Source organism: Aulonocara stuartgranti (assembly GCF_965226115.1).
Source record: "Aulonocara stuartgranti genome assembly, chromosome: 17".
In the NCBI taxonomy this organism is placed as follows: domain Eukaryota; kingdom Metazoa; phylum Chordata; class Actinopteri; order Cichliformes; family Cichlidae; genus Aulonocara; species Aulonocara stuartgranti.
The window spans coordinates 34,114,714-34,140,308 of record NC_138953.1 but is presented as its reverse complement, the minus strand read 5'-3'; the positions used below and the strand labels follow the sequence as shown (position 1 = coordinate 34,140,308).

At 40.2% G+C, this 25,595-nt stretch overlaps 1 protein-coding gene across 3 annotated transcripts in view; it reads right to left on the bottom strand.

Moving 5' to 3' along the window:
* Nucleotides 1–836: 836 nt before the first annotated feature.
* The window catches only part of dock4b (dedicator of cytokinesis 4b), a 143,936-nt gene continuing 119,177 nt past the window's right edge, over nucleotides 837–25,595 (bottom strand). Inside the window, exons 42-53 of one of the 3 annotated variants that reach the window (XM_082510636.1) lie at nucleotides 24,853–25,029; nucleotides 21,434–21,517; nucleotides 21,197–21,316; nucleotides 20,668–20,789; nucleotides 20,000–20,017; nucleotides 19,639–19,750; nucleotides 18,051–18,132; nucleotides 16,705–16,814; nucleotides 13,079–13,151; nucleotides 9,794–9,910; nucleotides 8,977–9,038; nucleotides 837–3,268 (exon numbers count right to left, since the gene is read on the bottom strand). In XM_082510636.1, coding sequence (XP_082366762.1) covers nucleotides 2,813–3,268; nucleotides 8,977–9,038; nucleotides 9,794–9,910; nucleotides 13,079–13,151; nucleotides 16,705–16,814; nucleotides 18,051–18,132; nucleotides 19,639–19,750; nucleotides 20,000–20,017; nucleotides 20,668–20,789; nucleotides 21,197–21,316; nucleotides 21,434–21,517; nucleotides 24,853–25,029 — 1,533 coding nt within the window. In that variant the 3' untranslated portion in view covers nucleotides 837–2,812. The remainder of the gene's footprint in view (nucleotides 3,269–8,976; nucleotides 9,039–9,793; nucleotides 9,911–13,078; nucleotides 13,152–16,704; nucleotides 16,815–18,050; nucleotides 18,133–19,638; nucleotides 19,751–19,999; nucleotides 20,018–20,667; nucleotides 20,790–21,196; nucleotides 21,317–21,433; nucleotides 21,518–24,852; nucleotides 25,030–25,595) is intronic. The other 2 variants (XM_082510638.1, XM_082510637.1) reach the window with 2 other exon arrangements.

Sequence of the window (25,595 nt, the reverse complement as noted above, 5' to 3'; positions counted from 1 at the left end):
ACAAGCTCTGAGTACAAGATCCATAGAGGCTGGGGTCTATCACACCAGGCAAGACCCCAGGTGCAGGCTCTGTAAAGATGCCCCTGAGACAATCCAGCACATAACAGCAGGGTGCAAGATGCTAGCAGGCAAGGCATACATGGAACGCCATAACCAAGTGGCCGGCATAGTGTACAGGAACATCTATGCCCAGTATAACCTGGAAGTCAAAATGGGAGATGCCCCCAAGGGTGATGGAGAATGACCGAGCTAAGATCCTGTGGGACTTCCAGATACAGACGGACAAAATGGTAGTGGCTAACCAACCGGACATAGTGGTGGTAGACAAAGAAGACGGCCGTAGTGATGGATGTAGCGGTTCCGAATGACAGCAACATCAGAAAGAAGTAACACGAGAAGCTTGAGAAATACCAAGGGCTCAGAGAAGAGCTCGAGAAGATGTGGAGGGTGAAGGTGACGGTGGTCCCAGTGGTAATTGGAGCACTAGGTGCGGTGACTCCCAAGCTAGGCGAGTGGCTCCAGCAAATCCCGGGAACAACATCAGAGATCTCTGTCCAGAAGAGCACAGTCCTAGGAACAGCAAAGATACTGCGCAGGACCCTCAAGCTCCTAGGCCTCTGGTAGAGGACCCAAGCTTGAAGGATTGACCGCCCACAGGGGCGAGTGGGGAATTTTACAATTTTTTTATATATGCATTTCTATATATGTTTGTACATGTTTTAGTAAACCCCTGCACCCATTTCCCATTTTGCTTGCAAAATATACAGAAATGATTGGTAGCTTTTGCACAGTATTGTACATCCACAAGGTTTCATAATGTAGAAATCACTCAAATATATGACATAGGGCAGTTTATTGAACTTGTAAATGAGTTAGGAGTCATTATGCATGACCTCAGTTTTTCTACACTCACAAAACCATAAAAGTTTGAACATTTATAATAATAATTTGCTGCTTCAACATTACATTCAAAGCTGTAAATTGTTATAGCTACATTTTGTTAAAAACACAGTATTTACATTAATTGTAATACACAAATTTTATATTTGGCATACTTACATTAATCTCATTTAATTTACAGGTTCTCAAGTGCTGATTAATGTGAATATTTAATCTCAAATAATTCACAACAAATCAAAAAGTAAATCAACCGTACAAAAAATGAAACATATCCAAACAATACCAAAGCTACCCATTCCCGCCCCCCAGCCAAAAACATTTTGCACAGGATTGAATTTATTAATATATTATGCCAAAAAAAATGTCTCCATTTTACAAAACAGTGTGAGATTTGCCTGCCACAGAACATTTACTTCACTGCAGCAATGCGATGTGGTTGTGCTGAGAAGTCAACTCACGTCCTCTTTTTAATTAAACAGAAAGTAGACGTCAACTGTACAAATATTTGTCAGTGATTAGCTTGTAAATATTTTCCCAACACAACATCATTCCTCATGTGTTTTAAGGTCACTGCTGACTGTGAAAATCTGCTCCAATTACTGCTTTGTCAAATAAAGACTTTAGAATAACAGTACAGGTCATAATGCGGATGACAAGCTATTGTTTGTGCTTTTCGAAAGTTGCGTCTTATCAGTAGGTTAAATATTAATTTAGATTTTGGGGTAAAGTTTATTATTTATTAGGAAAACAGGGAAAAAGAGACCCTTTTGCAGCTGAGCTTCTCCTATTTTCTTGATTCCAGGTCCCAGTTTAAAAAAAGAAAAAGGTTCTCGACAGCACATTGTTCAGTTTCCTTTGGCACATTACTCGATCCCCTCCCCCCCTCCCTGTTGTCATATACATCATGCAGGAGGAATAGGATGTGTTCACGTTAACGGCAATAGGCATTGTAAAAATTCCAGTTTGTGTTAGAAACTGCACCTACCTTTACCTATGTGTTTGGTCCAGACTCTTCTTGTCACTATGGGTAATTTTAGCAAGTCGCTGATTTAAAAATGTTCGAATTTCAGAAGAAAGAATGGCAGCAGAGTGGTTTCTTTAGATTTCAAATCACACTAAAAGTCTGCTGAGGTTTCAAATTGAATGTGACCACATGAAGTAAAACTGCTCTCATTATTGTGCCAAAGTTGCATTTGCCAGAGTTTCTGTATTACTGCATATTAATAACAAATATAAGGTCACAACTGCGGTCAAATTTGTAAAATCAACAACACTGTTATTAGATCTTTTGAATTCCATAAATTTTTGTTAGTATCAGTTCAAAGTTTGAGGTTTTTGTACCATTGCTTATGTGGATATGAAAATAAGAACACACCGTACTACATCGTACTACACTTCAATGAAATGCATACTCGAGGCCTCTAGCACCTTTTTTTTTAGCCGTACAGTATACAAATATACTGAGCTGTTAAGGGGAAAAAAACGTGCAAGACTCACAGATAAAAGACTCTGTTTCCAATACTTAAGGCAAAACAATTCTCATATATACCAATATACATATATTTGAGATTATTACATCTATCAAAACTGTGTTTTTCTAGAGTGTTCGGTAAACGTGTGGTGTTACAACTGACTGTGGTGAGCTATTGTATGTACTAGAGCTAAAAGTGCAGAACGACCAAGTCAAAGTCAATGCAATGCCCTCTAGTAAATACAAAAGAAACTTTATCTGCCAGCTTTTCAGTTTCTAGACTGCCTGTTAATGTGTAGGCTTGTGTCTTTTACTGGAGTGTAGGTCAGGAATGCCAAATTGAATGTCTCTAAAAAAAAGTGAGTGCCATGTAGAAAAGTGCAAAATATGCCAGTTTTTTTTCTTCCCACCATCTCCTTTCGTGTGCTCTGTAACCAGCACCTATAGCTGAGACACCTTCCTGGGCAGAGGCCTCGGTCTGGGGACTCGAGGGTCGGCGGTTCCATCCAACTTCATGCTGCCTGTGCGGAGCTGGTGAGGTTTGGGCGGCAGGGCTGGGGGGTCCGTCTGTGGGGGAATGGAGAGACTGTGGGGAAGCGGCACGGGCCTGCGGGGGTTGTTCCTCTCGTACACACTGTAGGGTGGCGGTGTCTTGTTCTCTCTGCGGATGGGCTCGTCCGAGCTACTGGAGACAGAGTTTGGCAAGGTGGTAGGTGGAGGCAGTTGGTGGGGCGGATGGTCACCTGTGGGGAGCTCGGTTCCTGAAGCTTCGGACACACTACAGCGACTGAGGGAGGATATGCCGCTGCTGTAGCTGCCGGACAGGACTGGGGAGTTGGAGACCAGACTGGCAGATTGGCACTCAGTGGGCGAAGGGGTGAAAGGTGGCACTGTGGTCTAGATTGAAGAATAGGAGACTTTATTTAAAAATACTGTAGTTCACTGCACAAAGAAATAGCTTTACCAGTACGGGACATGGATATCATCAACAACAGTGATACTACTACCAAATCAAATCAATCTTTAGTATCTGTGTTTTTGTACAAAAATAAAAATCGAAGTGGTTTAGAGATTATAGGGAAAATAGTATTACGAAAAATGCAATATGTCATTTGTTGCTATTCATCAAAAGTTTGTATTTGCCTGTCTTGATGCACACTCAGTCATCCAAGTCCCAAAAAGTTCATTCTGTTCACCTGAAAACACTACACCCACATGAAAAGAATCAACTTTTTGGGATTTGTATGTACCTATTTTTAAGACCTTCTAAGGCCCAGAAGAGTTTTGAATTCTGACCCGACACATAAAACACAACTTCAATAAGGCATACTTTCTTCTGCACATGACTGTATAAGCCCTATAATGGATCCTTGAGGTACACCATAGGCAATCTGGGGAGCAGATGGGAAGTTCCCATTCCTATAACTCCTAATAAACAGAAAATGATCTTAAATGTTTGCGTACACTAAACCCACAATGACTGACGTCAGAATAGCTACAGACAGAATAAGAGGTGAAGCTGTTGTGAAACTTGTAATCAGAGTGAAAACAAGCATTATTTTACTTTTAGACTTTTTTAATAAGGATATCAAAATATTAGCTGTTCGCCAGATTATTAATTACAAAGATTCGCTCTGTTTCTTTGTCTGATATGAAAGAACTTTTAAGCAGTTCCTAAATTAAAAAAACAAACAAACAAACAAACAAACAAAAAACACCCTTTTGAAAAGAAAGTCACCTCTGGAAGAAAAAAGTCACAAGAAAACTGATAAGATCTTGTGATATTGTGTGAAATTTCTTTTGGTAAACAATTAACTGGGCAATTAAAATATAATAACAGACAAACAGAAGATTGGGTTTTTGTTTTTTATAAATAAAAAAACAAAAACTGACCACCTTCAACTTCAGTGATTTTTTTTTCTTCTTTTTTTTTAAATTTCATTTGAATTACGGAGCCTGGAAGCAGAGTATTACTGAAGAGGAAATTAAAAAGTATAACAATAAAAAAAACAAAAGAATATATATAGTGATATTTTTGAGGATCTTCATCCCACGTATAACTGATAATTCATCTAGTAACACTTTCTAATAACCAATATTAAATAACACAAAAATAAGCACACTCAACACTTTTTTTCCCATGTCAATTACCATCACCATGAAATAACCTCCATGCTGGAGTTATGTTTCCCTCCCAAATGAACAAAACCTTAAGTGCATGACAAAAATATTTTGTAAATTACATATGTCATATAAGTTTTGTCTTAATTATCATGAGTCGCTTGTGATAACCACTTAACCTGTTGACCCCTCCCCCCCACTACGCTGGCTAAAACACGTGTGCTAACACAGCTGTGTGGCAACAATGAATAACCTTAAAAATGTAGTCTGTGAACAGAATGCGAGGACAAGTTTTCTTCACTCCATCAACTGGGCCTGTGCACCGAGACGAAAAAACACAATATGCTGCACTTCCCTCCAACAAAAATCCGATCACTCATCAAAATGTTTTTCTAAGCAATTACACCACACTGCCATTATATCTGCTGAAAATAATTGGATCTAGTGAAGTATACAGTTGATCAGTAAGGTTGCATTGTTCCTGCCACAGGGGCATGCACAAAGAGATGTATTTGACATGCACGACTGCACAAGCCTTTTCACATTTGTCCGAGCATGATAAAATCTGTATATTTAATACAATCCTGACAAGTACTTTAAACTCCTGACCCAGTTTTCCACCTCTGGAGATGAGTAAGTGCAGCCCTGTCAGACTTGCACCATGTGTTTTCTGCAGGTTCACTGCAGTCCTGGGGTTTGTGGTCTGGTAATAGGCCTCTGGCTGCACTGACTGATGTGTGCGTTTGGCATGGGTGCGCTCATGTGCCAGATAATGGGGCCCGCTGGAGGTCCACAGAGGATCCATCTCAAGCTGTGCTGAGATGGGCACTCGGCACTTCGCTACAGGCTTCTTCTATCGCCACATCGAGCATGCACGCAAACAAACGTGCCAACACACTTTGCCACACACAAATCTGATTGACAGAGCATGCTGAGCGCCAAGCTGTCACTCACACTTTGGTATCCAGTGTCTCGCTCTCTCTCTTTCTGTTTCATACACAAGTGGTGGGAAACGCACACAAACAGCCACATACGTGGCAGTTGTCACATGTGAGGAGACATCACACCTGTGACGATGCTGGGAGCTCAGCACTCCCGCTTGTGACAAATAAGATAGCAGCTAGCAGAAGACTAGACAGCTTTTCAAAACAACTTTTTACCCTCATTAAGAGCTCCCTCACTGCTTAGTTAAACTTTCCCAGATTTCTTCTGCATTTGCAGACTGGTATTAAGATGATCATCAATAAATCCGAGCTTAAAAACAAATTGAGGTTTATCTATAGATAAACTTTGGGGTCAGAGACAATAAAAACAAAAAAAACAAAACAAAAAAAACAACCTCTTTTAAAACTTTCTTTCTTTCAAGATGTTGAGGGGAACATTCACTGCAGCACAAAGAGGTCTCGTCACTTTAATAGTAAAGGAAAAACAGACACAACAAATAGGGTTCAGGCGTTGAAATTTAAAAGGAATCCCGGCTATTAAGACATGTTTGCACTAAAATGTGTACTGTGCTTTCAGTAATAATGTGGTATTAAAATACGCCAAATGTTTTCCTTTTAAGCACATTTTGAAAATTGTCAACCAGTACTTTGTTTTCATCCTAATCTAAACTATCAGTCACACAAGGACGCGAAAGTGGGGGGAAAACTACTGGTGTCTATGTGGCAACTGCTTGCCAATGGCAACTGCGACGGTGACTGAGAGCGCTTGTTGTAAAGAGCTCAATTTTATAGCAGCAGCTATCCATGGTATCACATAACCGCATGCTAAAGACATTAATAGAATTTGAATTTTTATTATACAGTGAAATTACAATATCGTTATTTTTACATTCTCCATGATTCACAGTGCACCAAAACTTTGAAGCTGTAGGTCTTAATCCAGATGTTCTTTGGTCCTTTGTTAGCCTCCATAACCAGTATAGTGCTGGTCTACCAAGTTGTAACCAGGTCATTAATAGGCGAGTTAATTAATACCGTTGCTACACTATAAAAAACAAAACAGGTTAGCTGAAACGAAAGCGCCAATACTGCTGACAACCAATACATGTCATCGTCCCAGAATGCATTGTGTGCGCAAAAACATGGCCGCTTCCACAGCTCCAAAATAGTTTTAAAAAACAAAGATTTAATGAACAACGAAAAAATTGTAGTTATTCTCAAATATGTAGTATTTTTTATGTAGTGGAGATAATTTGATAATTTTAGAGTAACCTGTCATAATAGTCGGGGTTCCTTTTAAATTCACTGACAGATCACTCCATCTGGTTTTGCATATTTTTGACGAGCACGCAGAGTGACATCGTCGTAGAGCTTGAATTCTAACTCAGAGTATAACAGTTGGTTTCTACCAGGTGTAGAGTTACTTAATACACTGTATGCCCTCTAGCCAGTCCCATTTTTTTTGGACACTTTGGGACAGGTGTGACATGAAAGCTACAAAAACTTACATGAAACTACATGAAAACCATTAACAGTGCTGGAGCTGTTAATGGTTTCACTGAACAGTAATACAAAGCTCCCCCAGTCTCATGGCTGACACAGAGTAGAATAAAGACCCTGCAGCTGGTTAGCTAGAGGATACCAGTACGGGAAAAAGATCTCGAGGCTGCTGCTAAACGTCTGTCAGGCTGATTATGAATATGATTTCAACTTGCCGACAGATGAAGCTCAGTCGGACCGGGTCTTTCCCAGTTGGGCTCAGTCGGTGTTTACAGTGAGCAGATTAAGGGACAGCTTTACAAACAGTCTGTGCCAGCGGGGAAAAAAATAATTTTCTTTAAAAAAAACTCTTGGTGTTAAAAAGCTACTGTTGGGATTTACTAAGTGTAAGCCTTGGGACTGAAAGGCATGGACACAGGTATTTTTGCAGCTAATGTTATTGCATTCGTGCCCCAAATGATCCATCCACCTAAAAAAAAAAAAAATCGAGTCTTTTTAAATTCTCTTGTACATAAAAACTCAGTTGGTGAGATTTTGCTTATGATAAAAGAATTGTAGCTGAGATGGAACAATCCAGATACATTTTTATTTCACATCATTAGCATAACAATAAAAATACCAATACTTTCATTTTTACTTTTTTCTGTCCAAAATTATTCATGCCTCTCATTTCTTCAGTATCAGGGAAATTGCCGTTGACAGCACAGATATTTTCGCACACCCAGACTGTGCTCCGGATTTCTCTACAGGCAAAAAAACTAAGCTATGTCGATTTCTAGAGCATTTCTGGGAGCTATAAACTGAAGGGAGTTGGTAGAAACATTGTCAGCTCATGGTCCCATGGTTTTTCAACAAATGGGCCTGGAAACCTTGCAAAAGTGAGTAGAATCGTGAAACAGGACCAGTATATAAAGCTTCTCAACAAAAATACGAAGGAGTTTTCCAAAAAACCTGCTCTAGGGCAGCAAGAACTAACAACCATGTTCATGCCAACGAACTCAAAAAAACATTAAAGACCTCGAGAAGGTGGTTAAAGAGAAGTTGGCTAAAACCCCTGTGGTGACAGGAACAATGTGATCATCTACAAGAAGTATTTGGAGGAATAATCGGAACTGTATACTAAGAAAGGGTATGAATAATTCTGGAGTATCAAATACTAAAAGTTATTAAGTACAATGGTTAACAAAATTCTTAGACCTTACCTGTGATAAAAACAAAACAAATATTTTCAAAATCTGTCAAAAACATGTTTAAAATTAAAAATGACATTTTTATTTATTGGGCAAATAAACTGAATTCCTATTTTTACAAATTTGAGCTATCCCACTCAAGTTCTCCGAGGAGTCAGATATTAATCAAGCGTAACATTCAACCATCAAACTATTTTTTTGGTTAAAGATTCTAAGTAAATAACTGCAATTTGGCATTCTAATCAAAAATTTATGCGCTTTCCTATTTTTCCTGCTTTTTTTTTGGTAAAACACTCCATTTAAAATTAGATGGATAAAAAATGTCATATTTTAGTATTCAAAGTATCACTTTGATTAAAAATGTGAATAGTGGTTGATTTAAAAACCATAAACTGGGGGTTGGTCTAATAAATTTGTTAAGCACTGAAAATTGATCATTCATGTGACTGTACTTCCTAAAACCTTATGTCACCTTCTTGTATTATTGTGCAAGAAAACATTTCAAAAAACATAAAAAATAGGAAGAAATAAAATCTAAAAAAAAAAAAACCCAAAAAAAACCAAGATTGGTATTTGTGGAAATTTCGCTTTCAGAGCATTTTTTCTTAAACCCTGGACAGTCGTAAAGTGTTTTCGTCTGAATGGGTTGTTAAGTTTGTTGTATAGCAGACTGCCTCTGCTCCTCTCTGACCGTCGAATACTGTAATCCGGTGTTTAGGTGTGTCTTATCCTGCCCTATTGAGTTTCAGCTACAGTAGTTGTTAACACTATGACCAGCTTAAGCAGGGTCAGGCTGTCTCAGCAAAGTAAGGAGAAACGTAAAAAAGAAAAGGAAAAAAAAGGAACTAACCTTTTGCGGTGATCTGGATGTGGGAACAGGAGACTGTGACCTCATGTTTTTAGCCGAGGAGCCTGGCAGATGAGAGAGAGAGAGAGGGGTAAAATAAAAATTAGAGAAGTGTTTTCTTCCATTCACAAGGATGACACAGCATGAGTCACGCAAACATACACACTTGGAGCAAAGAGGGGGCAGTGGCTTAAAGCGTCAATGAGTCAAAATAAGTGCTGATGTGCTGCAGGTCCTTTGGACTGCCTTAAGCTGTTTTTACATCCAACAGCTGTTACTGCACTATGCAGAGAGGGCAGAAAAAGAAAAACACTCCATCTGCTTATTATGCTGCTGGGCAGTGCAATACATCAGGAAACACCAGGGAATAAGTCAACACGGGTGCATCTTTAAATAAGTAAATAACTAAAAGAGAGTTTGAGCTGTTGGTGGGGGGAAAACTGTTGTTGAAATGTAATGACATGCATTTGTCAAGGGGATTGAAAGAAAAAAAAACAGAAAAAAAACAAGAAACTTGGAATTGACTGGAATTTTAATTGGCATTAACTTCAGCCATCTAGAAATTCCACAGAGAGTTCCACACTTGTTCACACGTGAACCAAACATCTTACAGAAGGAAATATCAGCAACTGAAGACTGTTAGTGAAGGAAATGCTGCTGCCACTGTAAGAGCAGAAGGACAGGAAACAGTGCCTCAGATGGAAAATGCTTTAGTAAGAAAAAGCGGTGTAAGCACCGGGTGTCAAAAGTCAGACTGGAAAATTAGTACCATTCGTCACTGGAGCACTTTCTTGGATCAGCTTTTTTTTTTTCCTTTTACCTGAGTACGGTGGCCTAGGAGGTACAGGAGGGCATAGCATTCTGCCACCAGAGTCAGAGGAGTGTGGCATACCCTCTTTGACACTGTCTAGGCTCCAACTACTGGGAGCGGGCCTCACTTTAGAGTACACAAAAACATGACATGTCACATGACAAGGTATGGGTTACACAGGATAACATGAGAACACAGTGAAATGTTGCACATTTAAATGGATGGTATGATTGTTGACAACATATTGAGTGCGATCTGATGACGACCACAAGTTAAACTGCAAAGTGTTTGCTGAGTTTAGAGCACAGAGACAATTTCAACCATTTAAAGATCCCAAAAGAAGAAATTATCAATCAGCTGCTTGTGATGAGCGATCAGATGCAACATGACTTCCATCTGCCAAAATAGAACAGTTTGGATTATTACACATGACAGAATTCACTCCTCATCATTTCTACGGGGGATGGAAAAATGTGATGCCACATACTTCAGGATTTAGCAAATCCTCCATGAGAGACTCATGACATTTGCAAGGGTTGTTGCTCATAACAAGTCCTGATTAGGCAATTTTTTTCAGAGTTTTTGATTGGTCTAAAATTATCCCAAAAAAGCTGTGTTTTGAACTCTGATTGTTGTTTATCTAGTGTTCTGTTTTAAGGAGCTTGTGGCCAGCCAGCTTCAAAATGGCATTGCCACTTTTTTTGGGGTCTGGCCTTCTTTTGTTGCCACACTGAATTACCTCCAGCCTTTTGAAAGCTTCACTGTCTTCAACTGACCAAATGCAATCTAGTGATAATTTCTGGTGCGTCCTGTACAATTGTGATTGTGCTGATTGCACATGTTGGCATCAAAAATGTTTGAAATCTTAGCCTAAAAATCAAAAACCTTATCAGAATGAAATAGATCTGCTTTAGTCACATCTTGACCGCTTGCAGGGCTCCTGTTATTTTTAGATCCTCTCCTGACCACTTGCACACGTCCATCTGTGATTTCACCATGGACCTCTAACTTGATACTTGCTGTATCAAACTGACTCAAACTTCATGTTGAAAAATCATGTCTTCAACCCAGAAACCAAAGAGAAATCTTCAATGAAATAGTCCCCATAGCCCTAGTCTGAAAGCAGCTTGGGCAATGTTTAGAAACACAACCAGGAGCATGCTTGCTCAACATTTACTGAGTTGTGCACTCTGAATTTGTCATCTGGGGTCAGAATGCAAACAAAGTTCTTCTTTAATGTCTGGAGGCATTTGAGTTAGATCATTCACTAACTTTGCATTAAAGGGTAACCTTGGGGCAGATTTACTAAGGCATTTTGCCAGTACAAACTGGGTTTTTGCTGTCGGTGCGTTGTGAGTGAGTACTTAGGTCACAGTTTCGAAAGTTGTGGTAGGCCTCAACTCAACTCTGGACTCAACTACTGAGCAGCCCTTTAACAAAAAATAAAGCAAAACAATATTCCTCTAATTTTATATTATAAACAACACTTTCCAGAGTCAGAAATAAAGGTTCATCGCGGATAATGCCACTTGTTCACTCGCAGGTTTCGTGTTAATTCTAACACCTTTTACTACGTTATGTGCCTGTAGGTGTCTCGACACCATATTGTGCATCTCTCGCTGCATTATTTACAGATCACAGCTGAATCACATGGAAAGGTGTGCGTTTGTGTGCAAGTCACAAGGAAGCTACCACATCCCCGCTCTTTACTCTTTTTTTTAAGGTGTCTTTTCTGCAAATCCTCAATAATTATATAAAGGAACTGCTCTGAGAGTTGTTCTTTTTTATTTTGCTGCAAGAAACGGCAATAACTGTTTAAGTATTTTGAAATTATAATTGAGGCTGTTAACATTCTGCCTCAAATGGAAGGTATACCCAGAAAATACAAGACATGTGCATCTCCCTTTATCTGTGCTGAGCTAAATCACAACGAGTGGGCCGAACTAATCCATATGCGCTCGTACAGGAATGTCACATGTGTCCATCAGTACTGTAGGGATAGTACCTGCTCTTTTTTTCACTCTTTCAGAATGATGGATTAGAAAACGCTATAATCTAGTCTGTGTGTATGTGAGTGTTTATGTGTGTGTTTGTATCCTGAGGCCAGAAGCAGTTGTGTGGAAACAAATAAAAATGCCTTCAGTCAATCTGTGGCCAAACTGTGACACACACATACCGCATGTCTGGACAGATAAAATGCTACTCTGTACAGTAGCATAAGCATCAATGGAGAGAGCTTTGTGTGTGTGTATGATTGGGGTTTGTGCTTATTTTGTAAAACACAAGCAAGATTTTAGAAATCACTAAATTTCAGACAGCACAGAGATGTTTCCAAAAAACAAAGGCGCGGAAATAGTGGGATAGTTTTTCGTTACCTCCGCCAAGATTTTCTGTTTGCTATTGTTTGTCTGTGTGCAATTCTGTCTGTCAACAAAATAGCGCAAAAACTTTCTGAATGAATCCCGATAAAACTTTGTAGTGGGGGAGAGTGAGGTCACATTAACGATCCATTAAAATTTGGTTTACATCCACTAAGGTCTTTGAGGTCAATTTAATGGTTAATTGGTTGAAAATTGACAAAAATCTTATCAATTACATCACATTTGACCTCTGCCCTCTCCATATATTATTATATATGACCTCCCATATTATTGATCTGTGATAATAATGCTATATAGAGCGATTTAAAGCTATGTTTCATACTGCCATTGTTTGTATTGACAGCATATAGGGAATGATATATAGGGATTCTAAATATTACATTAGTTTGGAACTCTGACTTTGTCTTCAAGGTTAAATGATATATGAGAATTCTAAATGTCACATTATAGTTTGCATCCAAATATCATGTCACCTTTGACCTCTGACCTCACTTTCATATTTCATATCTGTCTTTCTTTCAAGTTGGCCCTAAAATCTGTCTCTTTAAAGCAGGTTTTGTTAAGAGAAAGAATGAGCTGCCTAGTTAGTTACTTAATAGGTACATTACCCATTACCTGCTCCTGCATTATAATAAAGCTTAGTTTGAAAGGACAGAATCATAAAGTGAAGAACATTTAGCTCTTTTCAGCTGTCGTTGTGTTTTCTAAAATGCCCTGTTTTAATTTTTGTTGCGTTGCATCTCAGGGCCACCATAGAATCAGAAATAAACCATTTCTGAATCGACAATAAGAAACAGAGCATCAAAAAATGTGTTTAATGCAAAAGAGCGACTACGTGAGATAGCATCGTTTCCCTGGAAGGAGAGGGAACACTTGAAGGACATAAGAAATATGTTAAACAAAGTGTTTTTACCTTTATCTGGCGCTGAGAGGTTGGGGTCACTCCTCGGTAAAGTGGTATCGCCTATCTGATGAGCAGGGGCTCTCTGCACAAGGAAGAAGTTGTCCAAATTATTGTCTAGCACATACTGCACAGAATTGTATTTGTAACAGAATCACTGACCTGAAAAGCAAAAAGCATTGGGACAAATTTAACAGAACAGGATAAAAGAAGAAGAGTAACGAAGAAAGGCTGCTGTGCGTGACCTTCATAGCAGAGATTTGGATTTTGCAGAAGTGGGTGAACCCTCTCCGCACCTTTCCATACCCCCCCAAAAAAGAAAACCTATAAATAAGGTACCTTATTCTTAGTCTCTTGCTCTAATTACAGTAAATGATACAAGCGATCAATGTCTCTAATAATCAATATTCCATTAGCAGCTAATAGCGAGTCTTTCATTGCTGTCAGGTTGGAAATAATTGTTCGCCTCCCTAACATCAATACCTCCAAACTTCAAATGACTCAACACAAACAGGGGGAAGAAAAACAGGTGAACAGTGACAGGCACTGACCGCAAGAGATGAATGGCCTTGAAAGGCAAACATTATTTTTCTCTTATCGTGGCTTTGTCACTGCAGATGGAGTGTGTGATTGTGTTACAGTCTGTCCTTCATCGAGAAAAGAAGCTGCAATATCATAGCGTTCGTGTCGGCTCTTGTTGTTGTTGTAGCATTAGTTGGCTGTAAAGGATTTTTATTTATTTTATCTTTCTTGCTAACAGGAAAAAAGTGAGCTGGACTGTTTGACTTTAATAAAACATGAGTAACATCAGCAGCTCTTGAAAAACTGCACTTCTATGCTACGAATAGCCTTACGGCGTGTGCCCTCATCCGGAAGCCTTTTTTTTTTGACAGTCACTCATTGAAATATATTGTACATTGCAAAGGTGACCTTGTTTTCTGCCCCAGTATGCAACTTACGTGTGGCTGCAGTGCTGGACAAATATAGACCCTGCTTCTTCTTTGCCTTTTTTGTTAAAATCAGGCAGCCACACACTTGGATGACAGGTTGTGCCATGAGCAGGACTAATAGCAAAAGAACCATCTGTAAGGGCCACAACTGAAAGAAAAATTACTATTCCTCCATTCATTACCCTCCTAAGAAAAAATAAATAAATAGCACACTCACTTCAGCCAAAACCACCAGTTTTGAGCGTGGCGTCTATTAAGTTAGGTAGCAGTGGTCAACCCTGCAGTGCTTCACAGTGTTCGGGAATGAAAAACAGCACCATAGCTGCTGAATTCAACCAAAAAACTGACCCAGAATTCAAGAGTGGAGTGATATAAGCTCCAGTAGATTATGTTATCGGTTTTCTCACCGCTGTAATCCTCAGCTTTTGCCCGCTGTTAGTGGCGCATGAAACGGGATTTCAAGCTCGGTGGCTGGATGCCTCTTGCCGAAAAATTCCCCCATCGGCACTGCAGCCTAGTTGTCATGTAAGTACACAGTGGCGCCATTGACTTTATGAACCTAAACTTATTTTTTCAGATAGTTCATGCTGGATGTTCCCTGTTTTTCAAGTTAACACTGTGAGGTTGGGAACCTTCACTTTCAGACACAAGCCTTAATCTCCTCCCCTGTAACTCTGTAGCTATCTCTCGCTTACTTTTATAAATATGCCAACCTCCTTACTTGATACCTAATCCAAGTTTAATATAAGTATCTACCACTGTAATAGTATATACAACAATCTGGGATAACACTGTGATCACCTGCTCAATATTATGTTGGTCCCTGCCTTTGCCCTTACCTATTAAGACATGGACTCCACTAGACCCCTGAAGCTATGCTGTGGTATCTGCACCGAGATGTTACAAACAGATCTTTTAAGTAGTACGTTGTGAGGTGGAGCCTCCATGGAACCAAATTGTTTGTCCAGCACAACACACAGATGCTTGATTGGACAACAAACCCGTGCTCCTCAAACCAATCCTCAACCATTTTTGCTTTGTGGCAATGTGCCTTATCCTACTGAAAGAGGCCACACCAATCAGGGAATACTGCTTCCATAAAATGATCTACAGCAGGGGTGGGAAATTCCAGGCCTCGAGGGCCGGTGTCCTGCGGGTTTTAGATCTCACCTTGGGTCAACACACCTGAATCACATGATTAGTTCGTTACCAGGCCTCTGGAGAACTTCAGGACGTGTTGAGGAGCTAATTTAGCCATTTAAATCAGCTGTGTTGGTTCAAGGATACATCTAAAACCTGCAGAGACACCGGCCCTCGAGGCCTGATCTACACGGTCTGTGGCAATACTTATGGAGGTGGTACATGTCAAAGTAACATCCCCATGGATGGCAGGACCCAAAGTTTCCCAGCAGAACGTTGACCAAAGCATCACAAAGCCTCCACCATCTTGTCTTTTTCTCATAGTGCATCCTGGTGCCAGGTGTTCCCAAGATAAGCGACACACACGCAGGCAGCCATCCAACTAGACCACCTTCTTCCATTGTTCCGTGGTCCAGTTCTAATGTTCATGTGCCCACTGTTGTGTATTCTGACACCCTTCTATCAGCTTGTCTTTTAGATCAGACCACACAGGTTTGCCTTCACTCCCCATGTGCATCAGTGAAACTTGAGCACCCGTGACCCTGTCGTGGGTTACCCACTGTTCTTTCCTTTACCATTTTTAATAGACACTCACCACTGCAGATCAGGAACACCCAACAAGAGCTACAGTTTAGGAGATGCTCTGACCCACTCATCTAACATCACAACGTGGCTTCTGTTAAACTCACTCAAACTCCCTTACACTTGCCTATTTTCCTAACAGGTGCCATGATGAGTGTTATTCACTTCACGTGCCAGTGATCAGAGCGTTACGCTCTATCAGTTGATACAAAGAAGTATGGAAAAGGATACAAAAGGCACTAAATACAAAACAATGCTTTTACATAACTTTGAAAAAACAAAGTTATGTAATGTATCTTCTTGCGTTACCATTTCTTTTTCTCTAAAACAACCTAATACACTGCTTATGAAAGCCAGACCCTTTGCAAAAAGGGATGGGATTAGTCATTTATTATTTTGTGCAAACAGGCTGAACTGACAAGAAGAGACCTTCATGCAACACAAAGCGGAAAACAGTTCACAACTCCAGTGTCTCTATGCTCGCTTGTTAACAGTCACTGAGGTGTACTTCAAATTGAACATAACACTTGAAACGCATTCTAACAGGGAACACGAGGTATTATGACATATGCACTATAGCTATAAAAGGCGTATTTGAATGCCGTATTTGTAAGTGCAAATAAGATAAGATAGAACTTTATTAATCCCTCGGGTGGGTTCCTCTGGGAAATTCGATTTCCAAAAAGCACAGCACCAACAGAAGTTACAGAGTTACAGAATATTATGTGTGTATATATATATATATATATATATATATATATATATATATATATATATATATATATATATATATATATATATACACACACACACACACACACACACACACACACACACACACACACACACATATATAAATACAGAGACAAATATAAATAAAATATACGAAGGGGATAAATAGAATAAATAGAAATAAAAATAAAAATACAAGTGAATTGCACATTTCAAGTATTTGTGTGTGCTGACCTGTGCAGGATCGAGGGGGTTGGGGAAGATGGCACTGACCGGTCTCTCTCGTGGAGACAGACAGGCATTTTCTCTGGAATGCTTGTGTTTCTCTGCCATCTGAGGGGATCCTGGAATGGATGGCATGAGACATTAGAGCGGTAACAGACACACAGACGCACACACACACAAGTAAATACACAAACGCATAAGGGACCAAACGACAGCAAGGTGTTAGGCTATTACCCGCAAACACTGGCAATCAGGAAAGGCCAATCTCTCTTTCTCCCCCCAAGCCTCTCCACCGTTCTTTCAGCCTCACTACTTCCACAACATGATAAATGGCTTGGCCACTCCTACACACACACACACACACACACTAACACACACACACACACACCCCCTCCTCACTTCCTCACCTCCTCTGTTACACTGGACAATCACAACAGAGACATGTGCTGGAGTTCGACACTATAACATATGTAACACGCCAACGGAGACGAACACAAAAGCCCGCCCCCACACACATGTTGGTACGTTTCTGGGGTTTTTTTCACAGCACTTCTCCTCAGCTGCTGGAGCCATTGTATGGATGCTGATCCATTAGTGAATGTTACCGCACTTGGAAGGCTATCATATGAGCATGAAATGCCCATCGTTGGCTCTTATTCAGATAACACCACAGCAGCAATAATTCTCAACATGCTTTATGGGTAGACAGAGGGCACTTTTATAAGGGCGTCAGCCGCTGTCAGCACCTTGCCAAAGGGGAGTGTGTACGCTTCCATAAACGTCTTCATATATTCTTACTTTTTATGACGGGGATCACGCAAAACACATTGAGATGAGAGCAAGAGAAGGCATTAGACATTCAAAATGCACCGCAGAGGAGGCTTGGATGACACCGGCCTGGACAGGAGATTGTGCTGAAGTCCAAGAGGGATACTCAGCTAAAATGATCTCTTACTCTCTCTTGCATTTTCACTAGCTCCATGTTTCTTTCAACAGCATTTCTCTCAGCACTTTTTTTCCCTTTCCTTTTCTTTCTTTCTTTCTTTGGACTCATTTTGTATTCCTTCTATGTTTCAGGCTCGCACTATCCATTCAATGCTCCCTCCTCATTGTTCTCTTTTCTTCCCCCTGTCAACCTCCTCCGCATTTATCCCTAGCCGTCATCTAACCTCTCGAACCTCACCAGACAGGTTGCTGCGGTGTATTGAGAGAACATTGTGTCAGTGAAAGGTCAAAGGTTCAGACTGTCCAGCTGAACCTCTGTCTGCTTCCTCTGTGTGGATTGAAATATCAGCTAAAAGACTATTGTGTATAGTTTTTGTACAATAAGTGGTGTTGCTGAGTGCCAGACTCACCTCTGGCACTGGACGGGGCCGAGCTGGTGACGTTGGGCGAGGCAGAATGGTTGGAGCTGAGGCTCGAGGTAGATGGGCTGGGCTGCAGGTGGAAAAAACAAAAATGATGAGTACATCAATACCACCATCAAACTACAGAATATCATGAAAATTTATAATTAATACAATATACATCTACCAAAACAAAATCCCAGTTTGGTTGGCTTATACTGGACATGCTTGGTTTCTAATCTAGTTTGTGCAAAGCTGAGCATCTATTATAAGTTTTGTCTGTAACATTTACCTTTTTCTCAGTAAGTAGAAAAAAAAAAAACAGTGGAATAAAGAAGTTATCATTAAAGTGCACTTCCTCAACTGTCCACTTGAGGTGGCTTTCAGAAGATACTCAGTCCCGTAGATGGCGATGTTAAAATGCCCAACTTCACTTGAAGAATTTGTATAGTTGCTGCCTAGCACAGAAAAGGCTGTGGCAGTTTTGCTAACTCATCTGTTTAAATTTTATTAAGGCTTAAAAGTATTCATTACTGGAGATGTGGCCACTTTGTTTACTCAGTATGTGATGACACAGGCTGCTTTACTGCTAGTTGTTTGCTTATAAGTGCGCCCCAGGGCAGCTGTGGCTACAATGTAGCTTGTTATCGCCAGTGTGTGAATGTGTGTGTGAATGGGTGAATGACTGAATGTAGTGTAAAGTGCTTTGGGGTCCTTAAGGACTAGAAAAGCGCTATACAAATGCAGGCCATTTACCATTTATCAGCAGGAAAAGCTGTAAAAGTTATGAAGTCTAAAGTTTATGCCCTCTTTCACATTTTTCAAAGATGTCCAGTCGGTTGGATTGGAATCTCTGGCAGGTCAGCTCTGGCCCTTGGGCCTTATGTTTGAAAACCGTGCTCTAAGAACCCGTTCTTTTATTATTTATTGGTTTGTTACATAGCATTAATTTGCATTCACATGTGTGATGCTCTTTTGCAGTGTGTGGATACACCTTGCTAACTAAATATAGTAACATCTGACTGAAACAAAATAGTGATGGCCATTTTCAATCAATTAAAAAACGAAAACAATATATTTCTAAATTATGATTCGTCCAACTTTTACTAAATTCTACCTGCTCTGTAAACTTAAGAAAAAAAGAAGCACAAACTAACTCTTTGTAACAGCTTCAGTCACATCCCTGACAACATTTTTTTTCCCTCCCGTGTTTTCCCCTCTTCCTGTTATTCCAAGCCTGCCAGGTGCGGGAGACAGCTTGCCAGGAGTTGTCGGCAGCTTTCTGAATTGGCCAAATCTAGTTTAGATTAGACTCCAGCGGGGCTCCCCGGACGGGCCCACACAAAGCACTATGTCCTTATTTGATATAATCATGACAATTTGCACGGACAGACTGCGTTTCACACGAGCAAGAGTGGAAGATAGAGAGAAAAAGGGTCAGAGGAGAAATAGCAGTGAAATAGAGTGAGAGTGGATTAAAAAGCATTGCAAGTGAAATCTGAAGGGAGGAGGAGGGCAAATGCTGGGATATAGACTCAATCTACTAGGTTAAGTGCCTTTGTGTGGGCGTGTAGGCAAAGGCACAAAGGGAGACTACCTGCATGTTGAAGACTTCATCCGAGCTCTCCGATTGCCCTGTGATGTTACTGACTTCATTGGAGGCTTGAGATGACAGAGAGGACGAGGAGTAACGGTTCACCGCAGGGTAGCTGAAGAGGCTAAAGGCGAAAGAGAGAGGGTTATGATGGTTTACAATACAAAGGGTGAAGTTTCATACTATTATACATGATTAGATTTAAAAGTGGTTCACTCACCAAAGATTCAGCAGCAGTAAGGCCAATAAAAAGAAAAAAAAAATAGACAAACAGAGAAACAGAAAATACCAGATTAGAAGGCAACTGATTCATCAATCACAGCATTCCATCATGCTGCCAAAAGGCACAAGAAAGAGATGTGACCTGGTTCTTCGTTGGAAACTGGAAAATAGAAAAAAAAGGAAAAAAGAAATCAGAACTCAACAAGCAAAAATACGAAATGTCACAGGGAGATTGAGGTGATGTGTGCGTCTCCATCTTTCTTGTGTGTGGCTGTGCCCCGCGGGATCAGACTCTGGAGGCAGAATGTCGCAGGTAGACGAAGTGGCAGGGTCACTGAACACATCAAAACACACACGGATGCATGCACGCACACACACACACACAGTCTGCCTGCTGGCCCGACAGCAGCCACACAGAAAACATCCCTGTGGGTGCCAGCCAGCCACCCACACCTATTGTACTGAGCTAAGCCAGTAAAGAACTGAAGGAGGAAGAGAGAAAAGGCAGAGAGCATGACGTTCGAGGTGAGATGGAAACACAAAAAGAAAAAGAAAGTAAGATGCGAACAAAGGTCTGCACTGAAGGGCAGCGCTTATAGACCGAGTAAAGGAAGGTGAGAGAATACGAAGGAGAAATTTTATGCACTCCAGAGATGGAAGTTAAAGATCTTTTTGGGTGACTTGGCATAATAAACCAGAGAAGTAATTGACATTGAAAAGCAATACGTTTTCCTCACTTGTTAATTTAATTAGCTGAGAAAGACAGAGACATACGCGTAAAGCTACGGAAATTAAGAAAAGAGCCGTCACCTCCGCCTGGCAACTCCTCTGCCGCCATCTGGGCTAATGATGCTGGGCACGGAGTTCCTGCACGTCCGCGGGCTTCCGTTGGTGAAGTGCACCGGGCTCGCACGCACATACGCTGGAAACTCCTGGGGTTTTTTTTAAATTGGGAGGGGGAGAAAGTGCACATGATTAAATGCTTCTTTGTGCCAGCGTGAGGTATATAAATAAAACACACAACATGTAGATGAAGGCAGTTTGTTTAATGAGGGGTGGTTTTCCCCTTTAGAGGAATAAAGGGGTCATTTACTCAGAATTCTTAGCACAGCAGTCAGTTTCTATTGTCACATTCACTGTTTGTTTCCATTAAGGCTCGAAGACTCTGATAAGTAATTTGAGGAAAATAAAGGAACACATGTTAGACAGCTTTAATCATCCTTACACATGAATGACATCCATTAGGTAAATGAACCTCTGTTTAACATAAAATCTGAATCTATCATTGAGTTACACATGTACAGCATTTTAAAAAGCTTTCTTTAAAGTCGATGCCTACCTGTATGCCTAGACTGGACTTCATGAGATGAAACTGGTCAACTAACTTCTTGTGCAGGGGTCTCATATCTTGAGGAACAAACTTCTCATGCACCGCGAGGCCATACTCCAATATATGTGCCTGCAGGACAAACAGAAAAAAGTGCACAATAACTGAAAGTCAAATTTAGGTGATAAAAATGATTCATCTTGTCTTTGCATTTAAAAAGACATCATGAGCTCAAGTGATGTTTCCAACCTGCTCGAACATGAGCTCTCTCAGTCGCCCGATCTTCTCTCCGTCCTCGGGGTGATTCATAATGTAGTCCTTCACGAAAAAGGCCTGCACAGAGGCAAAAATGCAGAACATCTGTTATGTATGCCCTGGGAGCTGAAGCAGCGGGCTTTTTTTCCCCTCTCCACAGCAGTGCTACCTGAATTGCAGCCTGCCTGACACAGCGAATTAGTGTCCACACAGCTATTTGTTGAGTACTTTCCATTTAAAATGTTCACAAAAACTGAGAAAAATTTGAGTTAAAAAAAAATTCACATCCTACTAAAATGCAGGGTTGAAAAGTCCTGTCTGGCAAATTTGTGTTGCAATATTAATATCAGGTTCAGTGGGCAGAATTAAAGTACATAGTGGCTAAAAATAGAAGGCGAAAAATACAGTGCCAAATGGATGTTAGTGAAATCAAAGCATTGATTTTGCTTTGATTTAAGAGCCAATTTGGTCTGCGATTTTAAAAGCCCCTTTTATATCACTTTCATTCGTGTCATTGTGCTCTGCTAGAGATCATGTCTCTTTAGAAACATCATCCTTCTTGATTGTGGCTTGCAGACTGTGCTTTCTATTCACTTTCCCAGACACTGCCTTCAAAAAAGAAAAAGAAAAAAGACTTGAAGGAGAAACTGATAAGATGAAAAATGCCCTGGTCTGCTTTGAATGATGATAACTGTTTTTTTTGCTTTAGCTTTTTTTTTTTTTTTTTTTTTTTTTTTGGGGGGGGGGGGTTGTCACTTTCATACATTAAATGCAAGATCTTTCCTGCTTACAATGCCATCAACACTTGCAGTCTGTCTACAGATTATGTTAAATCCCTTTCAATCTGCATCAGAGTACACAAAGCGAGGGAGAACCGATGAAAAGGCCCACCTCACAATCTGCTTATGAATCTGCCGCACACTCACACACAAAAAACCCCAAAAGAAAACGAGACTGAAAGGTAAGGAGGAGTTCACTAAAAAGATCAGCACAGCTCCTCTCTCAAGGACACAGCTGTCTATCTCCAACGAGACACTTAAGAGAAGAGAAGCTGAAGGCTGCTTCAGACATATGCACTCCCAAACACACACATAGATGTCTATCAAAGGATGCATGCGGCTTGCAGACTATGAAACTTCAATAAAATAAGGAACCTTATTATTCCAGACAGGCATCCTCAGATCTTTATCAAGATGGCATAAATTAGTATGTGGTGGATATAATATTCCCTCTTATTAAACTGTGAAACAGAAAAAAAAAAATCTTATTGCATAAACATTATTACTCTATGGTGAGGTGGGACGCTCAAAGAGAGAAGTACTGAGTTTCACCAGGAATTCTATACAAGACCCCCAAAAACGGCATCAAAAAACTAATCAATAATTTTCTACAAATGATGGAAATTTCTCGTCGGGCTGCAGGGAGTGAGACCTCACCGTGGAGTGGCTCAGTTAATCATTAGAAAAGTCCAATTAGAGACGGAATGCTGAGGGGAGGGGGGGAATAAATCAGACAGCATTCCCCCTCAAGGGTTTCAACTCAAACTGCAGCAATAAATCTGAATATTAATAACGACAATTTCTCCTTCATTTGGAGCCGAGCAAACCTCCACAGCTGTCAATCGGCATTACGCGGGTAAATTAATAGATTTATAGATGCAGTCTGTTGGGCACCGCATGATATATTCTGCCAAGAAAAATGAGCTGCTGATATTGGTGCCAATGTGTCTGCTGCAGAAAAAAAATTAAAAAATAAAACAAAACAAAACAAAAAAGGTCAAATCTGTGTCAGGCTCATGTGGTATGATCACATTCTGTTATTTATGTAAAAATATAAATTACAAAAGATTTGAAGGAGACGCTGGTCAGTGTTTACCCAGAGGAACAACATCTCTATGCATATCAATATTTACCTAACCTTGTAAACAATGTGTAAAACGGGAGGAAATATTTTGTAAGTTGCAACATTTTATACAGATTTTTTTGGTTTTCAGCAAAATAGTGGCAGCAAAGATAAAAAGCACTTCTAAAATGCTTATTTTTGGGCTCTTATCGGCGTCCTACAACCCTTAATAGGGTACTTGTACTGAGGACATGCGCTTCACTCACAAGCACACACATACAGTATATGTTCCACAGAACACACATGCATTGTCACAGCGGTTGCTATGCGACACAGAGAAGGCAGCCGAGTCCACTCAATTTGTGGAGAACAAAAAAAAAAAACTTTATTTCTTCTTTTCTAGTCTTCTTTCTTTTGAATTGAGCTCCTAATGGTTAAAGTGTCTCCACTCAAGGAGCATTTAAAAAAGCAGCAGTAAATGGAGCTCTCGATGAAATTGCCCATATTTCAACTTTCCATACCAATCTGTTACCACTTCATCATATAAATACTATAAGTTTGTGTGATTGGAAGATATGACTAGGAAGATTTTTGCACTTTATTAATCTGGCGCTCTGCCTCTTTAAGAATTCGGCTTGGTATATAATTAGCTAAACTTGGTGGATGTCACCAGAAGGGTTAGGTAATGAGGTAAAGTTGCGAGTTGTACACCCACACTGATTGAGATTCTTAGAATCTTTACTAATGACTGTAGCACTATAAAGAACTGGCATTATGTCTCTGCCAAATAAAGTATTGGTGCTGTAATCTCCATGCATGCTAATAAGCTGTTCCGGAGCCTATGCTAGCTAATCTAGCTGTGGTTGTTACTCATTTTTTCACAGATAAAGCTTAAAGCACAGCCATGAACATAGCGGCAAAAATGCTAACATTAAGCTAAGTACACCACCAATTTGGTCCTGTGTTTGGTGTTACATTGACGATGTTCCCATCTAGTTTTACTTAAACACATTTTTAGCAATTGTTCTCTCTGCAATACATACTTGCTTCAAAATACACGAGCGGCGTATTTATATATAATTTGTTAGAGAACATTGTGAAAATTATTTTTAGGGCATTAAAATTCAGTAATTTGCAAACATGGCAACTTCTTTCCAAGTTTTAGGACTACATTAGCCATCTAATCCCTGAAACTCCTTCCATTCTTCTATCTAACATTATTTGACCTCCCGCCTCTTTTCCCCCCACATCCACCTTATCATTCTATCTGACCAAAAAAATCCCCCCCACCGACCTATTCCTACACTACCCATCCATCTTGTTTTCCCACTTCCGCCCCCTCCAGTTTTCCACTCATCCATCTATTTGGTCAAGCCATCATCCAGCCATCAATGCATCCATCCATCCATCTGTTCATCTGCTCCACCCCTCCACAAAACACTTTCTGTCCATACATCTCTCCATTTTAAGCCACCTTCATGCATCATTAGGTAATCCATATGTCACTGCCTCTCATTCCTGCTTAGGTCTCTAAAATCCTCCAACCTTATCCTCCAGCAAGCCATTCATACCTCTTGGTAGCGGGCCAGTCCCCCGTTGACTGCGGCGTCGATGACCCCGTTGAGGCACATGGTGAGAGGGTTGATGTTCTGCATCTGCCGGCTCTGACACTGGGAGATCAATGTGCGCAACTGCAAGTTCTTGTTCTCGATCACCTCAATCGCATTCTCCAGTGGGCTTACCTCCACCTGTACACATGAAGGATGAAGAAACATTTTGTAGCTTTTTATATGAAGCTCTAAAGGGAGCTTTACAAATAATATCTGGAAGCTAAAATATCTATAAGGTATTTGAGTAATGTGGGAATTTTAGAGGGTCTGCTAAATAATAAATGCTACTGAGGTCCTTTATAGTGAAAGGTGAGGCAGTTTAAAACATATTAGGTTCTACAAATCAGGATATTTCAGCTTGTAATACTTTAGTTTTGACCACTTTTTTGTCCCAGAACAGAGCTGTTTTTTCTCCTAAAATACAGCAATTTGAAAAGCTGCTTAAAAAAATACAATGTTGCCAAAATCATTTGGACCTTTTAAGTTGATATGGTAAAAGTTTTAGCACCAGCCTATTTACACATTATGTGGTTTACTTGACATCCAAAATGAGTCTTTTTAGAAGTAAACACTCGATACCAGCTTCTTGTTAAATTTGTTGGAAATGCTCTAGAGAGCCTTTTCAGTGAAAACTGCGCTGAGTGAGGCAGCTGCAAAGCTGGGTCAGTATCTTTAATTATATTTGTGCTATTTACCAAAAAACA